Source organism: Manihot esculenta, chromosome 4, assembly GCF_001659605.2.
Source record: "Manihot esculenta cultivar AM560-2 chromosome 4, M.esculenta_v8, whole genome shotgun sequence".
In the NCBI taxonomy this organism is placed as follows: Eukaryota; Viridiplantae; Streptophyta; class Magnoliopsida; order Malpighiales; family Euphorbiaceae; genus Manihot; species Manihot esculenta.
The window spans coordinates 19,752,888-19,764,795 of NC_035164.2; the positions used below are offsets into that span (position 1 = coordinate 19,752,888).

General features: G+C 31.1%; 1 protein-coding gene across 1 annotated transcript; it reads left to right on the top strand.

The window, feature by feature from the left end:
• Positions 1-1,267: 1,267 nt before the first annotated feature.
• On the top strand, positions 1,268-10,104 carry LOC110612579 (BRASSINOSTEROID INSENSITIVE 1-associated receptor kinase 1). Its single transcript, XM_043955933.1, has 11 exons — positions 1,268-1,747; positions 2,282-2,414; positions 2,509-2,580; positions 4,742-4,885; positions 5,333-5,404; positions 5,521-5,592; positions 5,681-5,757; positions 6,343-6,471; positions 6,555-6,896; positions 7,939-8,333; positions 9,497-10,104. The coding sequence occupies exons 1-11, from the start codon at positions 1,654-1,656 to the stop codon at positions 9,809-9,811; spliced, it is 1,845 nt and encodes a 614-aa protein (XP_043811868.1). The 5' UTR covers positions 1,268-1,653; the 3' UTR covers positions 9,812-10,104.
• Positions 10,105-11,908: the final 1,804 nt, after the last annotated feature.

Sequence of the window (11,908 nt, forward strand, 5' to 3'; positions counted from 1 at the left end):
AATTTAAATTAAAAAAATAATAAAAAAAGGAAACCAAGGATCAAAACTTTAACATTTTAAGAGTCTAAGTAAAAGACTCAACTATTATGCTAAAGGCTTGTTATTTATAAGTATAGCTAATATATAATAATTATCGGTTTGATTAAATTCACTTTTCACAATAATTTAGTTCTCATATTTTTAATATACTATTTACAATAATTTACCATATATATATATATTAATATTTATAACAATTTAATCTATTTAATTTAAATTGATTTTTTTAATTTATAATTTATTAATGATAAATTTAACTGAAGAACTATTTTGTTAATAAAATGAAAATTTAAAAATTAAATTATTTACAATTAAAAAGTAGAAACTAAATTCTGAATTTTATTATATCTTGTGCATGCAATGTAATTTACCCAAAAGAAATTCACTTACTCTTTCTTATGTAATATATTATTAATACTTTTAAATTTGAAAATTTAATATTTTTATTAAATAATACTATAAAAATAAGTACATTAATTTTATATATTATTTAACAAATAAGTTATTAATATAATAACTTAACAAATAGTAAAAGTTTAATTGAGAAAAAGAACATTCTCTCCTTTATAGCACAACTGCGAATATATATTTATATATATATATATATATATATATCAAAATAATATTTCATAAATATTAAAATTAAATATTTTAAGTTACAAATTTATTAATTAATTTTATAATTTTAAAAAATATATTTAAATATATCTAATATTTTAAAAAATTTTATTATTTAATCCTTTAGTTAATTTTGCCATTAAATATTTTACTAATTAATTTCTATAATTTTAAAAAATTTATTAGTTGATGTATCAAATTTTTAAAATATTTACTAATTATTTTTTTTTATCAAAAGTATTTTAATTTTTTATAATATTTATTTATTAAAATTAATGAAAAGATTTATTAATATACTTTTAAAATATAATAAACTTTTTAATATATTTTTCAAAATCAAAAGATGATCTAGTATATTTGCCTTTACTGGAAAAATTAAATAATAATTTTTTAAAAATATAATTTAATAAAAATCAGAAGTTTAATTTAAATAATGAACAATTAATCAATTAAATTTATTATTATTATTATTAGTTTCTAGTTTTTAATTGATTTATAGTATTGTTAATAATTCATTGATTTGAGTCATTAAATTCACTAATTGCGTTGGAGCAGTACGACCTAGTCCTTCCACTGGTTTGGTTTAAAAACACTGCTTTTTAAGGTATTGCCATTGACTAAGCGCCTTCCTACCAAGTCCAATCTGTGACCTTATTTCCAAACCCGAGAAAAACTTTGCATAAACTCTTCCCTTCTATTATTGTTATTCTCAAATTTTCTCATGGTTTAGCTCTAAACTCTCAAAATCTCACCAAACACAGCTTCTTATTCATAGATCCTTCTCGTCAAACTTCCTATTTCCACGATCCAGTAAACCCATCAAAACTTTATTGGGATTTCTCTCATTTTATTTCTTTCTGATTGGGTCAACGTATATTTCGATTCCCTCTATCCAAGTCAAGGGGCTCCAGAGTTAGGACTCTGTTGTTGTTGTTATGATTACTGTATTATGAGCGTGTAGTTTTTGAATTTATTATGATGAATTTGGGTGCTTAAATGGAGCGAAAGATGTGGGCGATCTGGCGCTTTGCTTTTTTCCGGTTGATTTTGCTGTTTTATATTGTTTACAGAGTTTCTGGTAATGCTGAAGGTATGTTTTGATTTTGTGTTTTTATGTTTATGCCTATAATCTTCTTTAAATCAAAGTTTTTACTAAGTTTTTGGTCATGGGTCTTTGAGATTTGGTTATGTTGACTTTTTGAATTCAAGGGTTTTTGTTCTGATTGCTTTGCCTGGAATTGGCTGTTATGACAATCTGGTACTATGTTGTCAAGAAGTATTTGTCAAAACAAAACCATCTTATGTTTCGTTGAATAGCTATTTGGAAACTTTCTTCAGCTTGTGAAATTTTTTCTTGACCTTGTATGAGCTGATCGTTTTATTGTGTAATAACTAACTGTAAACTACATCCGTGTAGTGTCCTATTGGTGACGTTTGTGATTTTGGTACCCACTTAGGCTAAGTTTTATGTGTTCCCATTGACAAGAAATATAAGTTTGTAACCAGAAGATCTTCCGTAATGACCGTTCGACCATAAGTGATGAATGTTTGAATTATTTTTAATTTCTTGATATCTGCAATCTGCCTCTGGCTCTCTTTCATTGCTTTTGTTTGTGCAATACAGGCGATGCCTTGAACGCATTGAAGACCAATTTAGCTGATCCTAACAATGTTCTACAAAGTTGGGATCCTACCCTTGTCAATCCCTGCACTTGGTTTCATGTTACATGTAATAGTGAAAATAGTGTTACTCGAGTGTAAGTTTGTATAGTGCCTTACACTTGCCATTTCCTTATGATATGAATTATAAGTAGTTATGATGGTCACATGCTTCTCTCTTCGTTTACTTAGTGACCTTGGAAATGCAAATCTATCGGGTCAACTGGTTACACAGCTTGGTCAGCTTTCAAATTTGCAGTACTTGTAAGTAGTACTTTACTCATATTGAGGTTTGCTTCAGTTGGTTGTTTGTTTGTCAATGTGTATTATCATTGATGACCAGCCATGGCATATTTTGCCTTTTTCACTGTTTTGTATGTTTTGATGATTTTAAGATATAAACATTTTTCTGTTTCTATTCCCGCTTATATATGTATTTTGCTCTGTTAGATATGGATTGAATTTTAAATAAGGATCATCGTATGAGAGCATATATGGAGTTGCAATTAAATGATGAAGTATCATTTAAATAGTAGAACAACAATATAGATAACCATGCTTATACACTACTTGATATTATTTAAATGATGCAATATTGTGTTGCACCATTTAAATATTTTGAGTGATGTCATGCTTACATCAATCAAATGTAAGTATTTGCTTGTACACATATAATATTACTACCTCAATGATTAGTAGGGGTTCCTTAAATGCTACACTGTGTTTGGTGGAGAAAAGGGGAGGAAGGGAAATCAGAAAGTGAAATATGGGAGGAAGTGAAAGTGAAAATAAAGGGAGTTATTTTCTCTGTTTTGTATGGATGAAGGGGAAAGAAATATGAAAAAAAAAATTGCGGAAAAATATTTAATTTTAGCTCAATGGTTTTTGTACACATTATCAATGAAGGTTTTGGTACACATATTTTCCTTTCACTTTCTCTACAATTTGGAGTAAAATTATACAAGAGATTGTTTTCTACCCCCTTTCATTTCTTGAAGAAAGTAAATTTATACAAAATTGTTTTCATTTCTCAAAGAAAGCAAATAGATTTTCTCTTTATTTTTCTCCTCTTATTTTCCTCTCTTCCCAAACATAGCATAAGGTAGGCAGCACTGGGTGGTATCATCAATCAGGGGCTAATCAAGTCCACTTTGATACTTGTATAAATTTTAAGTCCTTGAATTTTGAGTTTTATTTTTATTTTTATTTTTATTTTTATTGAGCTAATATACTTCTTTTTCTGGACATTAAACTCTCAGACCTTTTTTTACGTCCATCAAGGACTTTTTAGTTGTGATGAATTCTTCATGAGAATAATTTAGAACAGAAAAGAAGTCTGAGGCCTGTAACCAATGCATGTTCTGTCTTCTGAGCCCTTATGTCGGTTTCAGACTCCTTTTTGTGTCCTAAATTAGTGTCACCTTAAGCTAATATATATGAAATTCACATGCTGAATGACTTGAGGGTTAAATTTGGAGCAATGGAAGTTCATGGGATCAGAAAAGAAAGGTGAAGCTCGGTGGCTTGGGATTGCAAATTAGTCAGTCCCTTTATTGACCTATATGTGTATATGCTCATGTTAATCAACTTTGCTGTGAATTGGAGCATTGGACTCAAACCAGGAAACAGCCTGCTTGCGTTGCAAGGGAAAGGCTAAATGTTTTACTTCCCCATAGCCTGCAACTTTTGAAGGCCTTGTGCATTTGAAAGATCCTTTTCCACTTACTTATGCATGATATTCTTTGTTCAAATTCTAAGTCTACCATTTTGTTCGCAAGGATTATCTTTAAGTTTTGCCTGTTTTAATGTGTTTGAATATATTGGAATACTCTGGCTTTCTATGACTACAAATTGAAGAATAATGCTTCTAAAGGGTATGCTCAACATATATGTTCATGTGAATACATTTGTATGCTGAACTAAATGTGTGCATGTATGTCCCAGTGTTTGTACTCCATTTTTATCTCTCTTTTTGGTCTATACCACACTCTACCTATAAATGCATTCAGATTTGTATGTGTACAAGTTTAAGGCCACATTATATGATGTTAGATCTCACTTTAATTTTGGATAATGTGCCTTTTTTAATGCCTTGGGCTCTCCTCCCTGCTTGAGCTCGCCTTTGAGGTTAATTAGGCCCAGCCCATTTTCTTAACATGGTATCATAGCCTGGTTCAGTTGTGGGTTTCAGCCACCCATAGGGCCCTATAATTAGGCCCGTAGTGGTTAATTCAAATTAATTAATGTTTAATATGCCTTGCACTCTCTAAATTTAACAATATTTATATCTATATATGCATGTTTTTAATGGTGAATAATGTGAACTGGGTATATTTTTTTATATTAAGTATAATGTGATTGTACTAAACTATTTGTTCTTTGTTTCATCTTTCAATTACCTGTACTAAATCAAGTTCTTATACAGGGAACTTTATAGTAATAACATAAGTGGAAAAATTCCGGATGAGCTGGGGAACTTGACGAACTTGGTGAGCTTGGATCTTTACTTGAACAATCTAAGTGGTCCAATTCCAGTGACATTGGGCAAGCTTCAAAGACTCCGTTTCTTGTACGAATATGCATCTCTTCTTCTTTATTTTTGTGTAATTAGCAAAGTCATATGGCTTCTACTATATCATTATATTTTCACATATTTTCATGTCTATTTAGAAGACTTGTCTTCCCAACAATGGTTGATTATGTATTTTGGTTATAGGTCTTACATAGTTGTCTATATATAAATCAAAGTGCTTTTCCTTTGTCATCTCACAAAAGAAAAGAATTAGGGTTGTCTATATATAAATAAAAGTTGATGTTCCTTTGTCATCTCACAAAAGAAGAGAAATAGGGTGGGAAATGATGGTTGTGTTGACTACAAATGTTGTATTATGCTTTTCAACGACAAAAAATTAGGCTTCCTTTTCACTTCCAGTAGCTCATACATATGTTATGCATAATATGTAATACACAAGATCATAATTATTTTTGAGATGATAACTTATTTTCTGTGAAATAGGCGTCTCAACAACAACACCTTGTCAGAGACAATTCCCATGTCTTTGACTACCATTGGAACCTTGCAAGTCCTGTGAGTACCGTTATTCTGATCTTGATATTTTTACGATCAATGAATTGGCATTTTGTTTTATATGTTAAACAGATCTCCAACTTATGTTGTTTGAATGTTATTATATTGACATGCAGGGATCTCTCAAACAACAGACTTACAGGAGATATTCCTGTCAATGGCTCCTTTTCCTTGTTCACTCCCATCAGGTTTATTTTGAGTAGTTCTGTTTCTTGGTGTCAATTTGATGGATTCAGATGACATAACATGCTTACTTACTACTGCATTTCTTTGCAGTTTTAACAATAATCAGCTCAATAAACTTCCAGCTTCAGCTCCTCCTCCATTGACTCCATCCACACCTACTCCTAGTGGTTAGTGTTGATATCTGCACTTTAGCCTTGGTGTTTTTTACTGCAATTTTTAATTCGATTGGACCCTTTTCTCGATTTCCAAGACCTTGTTTAAATTTTCCTATGTTTCTTTATTATTCAGTTGGAAGTTGGAATTTTATTTGCATCTTGAATGATGCCTTTATATCTGCAATTTGGTATTAGTTCATATTTATTTTTGTTTTTTTCAACTTCTCTCTGAATTCATAATTAATAAAAGGGTGAATAAACTTCATATGATTTCCATTTTTTACTTGAACTTTAAGGTTGGACCATTTTCCTTTGAACAGTTAATTTTTGTACTTTTTTTTTTCAATTGGTATGAGCTTTTGTCATAACTTAATTTGATCCTTCAATTCATTTCTCAATATTGAGATTGAGAACTTATGATTATGTTTCCAATTAGGATCTGAATTCTTACGCTAGGGTCATATCTTCCTGTAAAGTTTGTTGAATTGTTTCATTAAACTTTAGGTATCCTCAAGTGGAAAATGCTGATTGTTATTTTTGTCATCAGCTAATAGCACAAATTTGGTGTTCTGTACTTGTGAAATATCATTCCAACAGGTAACAGCGCTACTGGAGCTATCGCTGGAGGAGTTGCTGCTGGAGCTGCCCTGCTTTTTGCTGCCCCTGCCTTAGCTCTTGCATATTGGCGGCGAAGAAAACCACAGGATCATTTCTTTGATGTACCTGGTTAGTATATTTATGTAGTAGATATTTTGATTAACATCTGATTTGCTTCTGTAGGATTGATTTTCACTTGCATTTCTCTACAGCTGAAGAGGACCCAGAGGTCCATCTTGGACAGCTTAAAAGGTTTTCTCTGCGTGAACTACAAGTTGCATCAGATAATTTTAGCAACAAACAAATTTTAGGTAGGGGTGGATTTGGAAAGGTTTATAAGGGACGCTTAGCTGATGGTTCCCTAGTGGCGATAAAAAGACTGAAAGAGGAGCGCACACAGGGTGGAGAGCTGCAGTTCCAAACAGAAGTAGAAATGATCAGCATGGCTGTACATAGGAATTTGCTTCGTCTACGTGGTTTTTGCATGACACCTACAGAACGATTGCTTGTCTATCCATTCATGGTTAATGGAAGTGTGGCTTCGTGTTTAAGAGGTAAGTTTTTGACCTGTCCTCTGTGGTTTTATCTCCACTTTTTGTGGCTCCTTTGTTTATGTTTGGTTAGGGGGTAAACAAACTGAGCCGAGTCAAGTTTTGAAGAACTCAAACTTGGTTCATTAAAATTTTTTCGAGCTCGATCTGAACTCGAGTTTTACTCATTTCGAACTCGAGCCGAGTATTAAAAAGCTCAAACTTGGTTCATTTAGCAAACGAGCTTAGACGAATCGAGTTTTTATCGAGTTTAATCTCGAATAGTTCACGAATAGTTCAATTTATTTACATGTATAATGAGTTTTAGTTAAACTAATAAGTTTAAAACTAAATAATTTTAGTTAAACAAGTGTATTTACAAATTTGCTCGTAAATTTATAAAGATGAGCTTTTAAATCTTAATGATCCAAACATATGCAAATTTTAAGAGTGTAATTAAACTATATGGAGCTAAACTTTAAAAAATTTAGGTTTGGCGCACAAAAGTATATGTAGGGTTTGAGTTTATTTTTCTTATGATAATAATCTTAGTTTATTTAACGAGACTGTTCACGAGCCTGCTTATGAACTTGGAAATGACCGGAACTCACGAGTCTTACCGAACCGAATGCTATGATGCTCAAGTTTGGCTCGTTTACTGAACAAGTCTAAAAATTAAGTTCGAACTTAGTTCATTTAGAAATCGAGTCGAGTTTGGTCGAGATTTTATCTAACCAAACTTCGAGTAGCTTACAAACAGTTTGATTTATGTACATCCCTATGTTTGGTTACAACTTGATGATTCATGTGTGGCATCAACTCCGTATTCTATTAGAGCTAGTTTGTTTATGGTTCAATTAATTTATTAGTTCCTTGTTAAATGTACCATTTTTTTTTGTATTGGACGTACAAGCCTGTATTAAAAGTTTTTATGATTTTTTGATAACATATAACAGGATTTAATGTTTGGAACTTGCTCTATTTTTAGGCTAATTATAGAAGTTTGTGAAAACTCAAAGGCCTGTTGTAATTGAATGCTGATAATCTAATTGATATGTCATTATAGAGCGTCAAGAATCGCAACCCCCACTTAATTGGCCGATACGGAAGCGAATTGCATTAGGTGCTGCACGAGGTCTGGCTTATTTGCATGATCATTGTGATCCTAAGATTATTCACCGTGATGTCAAAGCTGCAAACATATTGTTGGATGAAGAATTCGAGGCAGTTGTTGGAGACTTCGGATTGGCTAAACTCATGGACTACAAAGATACTCATGTTACCACTGCAGTGCGTGGCACAATTGGGCATATAGCACCCGAGTACCTATCAACCGGAAAGTCTTCTGAGAAGACTGATGTTTTTGGGTATGGTGTTATGCTTCTTGAACTGATAACTGGACAGAGGGCTTTTGATCTTGCTCGCCTTGCAAATGATGATGATGTGATGTTGCTTGATTGGGTATGTATTTACTGCCTTTGCCTTGTGGGTTTGTATGCTATCATCATTATCTTTTTGTTTTGGCCCCAAAAAACTGAAAAAAAAAAATGGAAACACCACATTCTAAAATGACTTGCATCAGATGTTAAAGGCAATGCATTTTCTAACATTCCTAGGAATGTTAAATGATTTTGATAATTGATCGGTGATGAAACATTTTTCATGATAACAAAAGTTTCATTTTGACTGATGTATATATTAATTTGTTATAGCTATTACTTAATAGTTAGATCTTATTTCTTGCAGCTCTGTAGCCAAAGGATTTCTTTATAATGAGGGTACTCTAGTATTACCAGCTCCCTTTCATTGTAGCATGTTCTTTTTGATTTTTGGGTTTTCAGATGCTGCTAATGGGATAGGAATTAATATGCATTTTGAACAGAAATGTGCCTGGGTCTTGTTACGTGTTTGGCTTTAGCCTGTGGTTGAAACATAATACGGAAGTGTGTTAGTGTTTGCTAATACGTGGAACAATGATGTGCATTTGCCTTGTGACAATTGTCAAAAGGCTGAATCTGTTGCTGCTGCAACCTTGGCAAACTTCTCAGCTACTCATCAATCATAGTGTCATCAACTTTGTCCCATTTTCTTGTCCAAATATTGATCCCTGGACCTGCTACCTACAGACCAGCCTTGGTCCTTGAGCATTAGGCCATGACACCCAAGTTCTGTTTATGCTCAAAATGAACTACTAGCTCCATCAATGGGTCAATTATTGTCATACTAGCAGCTTGCCTTGGGCATGCCATCTGGTGGCTAGTATTAGTGCCAAGTGCCAATTGCCAACACTTACAAGCATGATCAATCTTATGTGGAAAGATGGCAATCTGAACAGAGTATTGTAGCGACGTCGAGTTTAATTCTTATGAAGTATTTGTCAAATGCTGTATGCATGACCATTTTCCTGGTTTCAGAACTTACCCCATGGATGAGGAATACTAAACGCTCTGCATGCTAGCAGGCCACCCAATGTGTTTATTCTTTTGTTTAATAACTGGTCATCAGATGTTTCTACATGCAACATATATATAATTTGGCTACGGACATGGTCATACACTTCTAAATTGAACAAAATTTTGATACTTGTGTAACATGATCTTTGAAATTCATGTCTGACATCTCAGGTGAAAGGGCTTCTAAAAGAGAAGAAGTTGGAGACGTTGGTTGATGCTGATCTGCGGGGAAATTATGTTAATGATGAGGTGGAGCAGCTGATTCAAGTGGCTTTGCTGTGCACACAAAGTTCACCAATGGAAAGACCCAAGATGTCTGAAGTGGTTAGAATGTTGGAAGGTGATGGATTGGCAGAAAGATGGGAGGAATGGCAGAAAGAGGAAATGTTCCGCCAAGAATTTAATCACATTCACCACCCAAATACGAACTGGATCGTTGATTCTACATCCCACATCCCTCCTGATGAGTTATCTGGTCCTAGATGATCCCATACATTTCAGTGTACAATGAAGGCTCATTGTCTAAAGTAATATTTACACATTTGTGCATATAGTTTTTCTTTTTGAGTTTTTTCACCCTTTATTTTCAGTGTCTAGTTTATATCAGGTTGGAATTGATCAATGATCCTGTAATTTCTATAGATCCTTCTGAAAGTTACAGGTGGTGCTAGGAAAAAACACGGCAGGAATGGCCATGGAAGCGCCTACCATATAATTTTTATGTATTCAAAAAAATAGTGGAGATTGTTACACAAATAAATGCATTAATGTTTTCTTCATTGTTATGGGATTTTATTAATTTTCATCGAAGCCAATCATACTTGGTTGCACTGATTCTTTAACGGTAAGAATGAACTATTTGCTTCATGGTTGGCTACAAAATGAGCAAATAGAGATCGGCTTTTAGTACCGAGTCATTATGTTGTTTGTTTGAAGGAATTCTCCTTTATTGAGAGACATGAATAGCAAGATTGAACATGAAGTTTAATAGTTGGTTATGTTCGTTATTGACTATAGTAATTTGACGTTAAATATAATCAATCCTCAATTTGGAATACTACTACAAAAAGCTTCATGTTTATTAGCCATGTGGACTACCCATCTCTGCGGAGCTAGGGCACGTAAATACGGGCAACCAATCAAATTTCGGGTTTAATGTGAGCTACTGCATATAGAAGTTCAAATGTACAGATGAGACTAGGCGAGGGTTATAAAGTTATTATTATTAATCTTAATTTGCAAAACTGAGTAAGCACATGTTTATTTTATTTTGTATTATATATATATATTCGTGATTTTAATTTTTTTTCGTTGTAAATCTTAAAATTAATAAAAATTAAGAAAAATGAAATCAGTCTGAAAAAAATTATAAAAGATAATTATAAAAATTTACCGGTGTGGTTCAACGCTTTTAGATTACATTCATAATTTAATTAATATTAAAATTGTTATAATTTTACGCAATTAATAAAACTAATCGCTTGTTCGCAGCGGCTACTAAAATTACTATTATATAAAATAATATTATTTTTATATGAATTATGTAATTTTCATAGTTTCTCATCTAACTAATTAATGTAGACTCTATTTAGAATCAAAATATTTTTTCTCAAATTTTAAATATATTTTATATTTAGATTTTTAATTTAAAATTATTGTTTAATAGAGAATAAATCATAATATTTTATTTTACTTTTTAAAATTTGAAATAATATAAAAAAATATTTTTTTTAAAATAAAATATTCAATTTTATCTACATATCTTATTTTATATATTAATTAAATATATAATTTATCACCGGCAAATAAAGAAAATAATTATAAAGGATAATTAAAAATTTAACTAATATATATAATTTTTATTTTTAAATAAGAAATTTAAAAACTTAAAATATTAACCAACCATAAAATTATATATCATCAAACTCAATTGCGGATAAAACAATAATTAAGAATTTTCATATTTATTATCATATATAATTAATATCAAATAATGCACTATAGAAAAATAAAATTTATTAAATTCTAATAATAGTGAATAATAGTGGAAGCAGTGGTGATAGAGGAGGAGAATTATCCGCCTTATTATAGTAAAATTTAAGTGGTAAAATCTAGTATATGATATTAAATCGATACTATTTTGTAATAACATATATTTGAATTTGAATTATAGAACTATAATATCTAAATAACTCATCTAACTTTAATTTAATTAAAATAATTGATTGGCGAAAATCGTACGATCATACATTTTATATTAGATGGTAAGAGAATAATAAAAATTTAAAATTTTAAAGTATGAGCTATTTGAAAATAAAAAAAAAATCTATAAAAAATGTATGGAATATAAATTATAAAATAAATATGAAAAGATTATATTTATTTTGAAAAGTAAAGAAATTTAAAAATATGCAGATGGTAAATTATCATCAAGTTAAAATGTCACTCTCTATTAAAAAAAAAAAAAAACAAGACAGGGGCAAATAGGTAAAAATAAAAAAAAAATCTAGAAAAAAAAAGGCCCATTTGTCACTCTTAGAAAAACTGAGAAATCACCACATGGCAGTTTAGTATGAGTCAATT

What these genes read in the sequence shown, in the direction of transcription:
- LOC110612579 (XM_043955933.1), top strand. Translation starts at nt 1,654, where the DNA reads ATGGAGCGAAAGATGTGGGCGATCTGGCGCTTTGCTTTTTTCCGGTTG. An exon ending in CTTTCAAATTTGCAGTACTT is followed by an intron (nt 2,581 to 4,741) that starts GTAAGTAGTACT and finishes GTTCTTATACAG; the next exon opens with GGAACTTTATAGTAATAACA. An exon ending in ATTGGAACCTTGCAAGTCCT is followed by an intron (nt 5,405 to 5,520) that starts GTGAGTACCGTT and finishes ATTGACATGCAG; the next exon opens with GGATCTCTCAAACAACAGAC.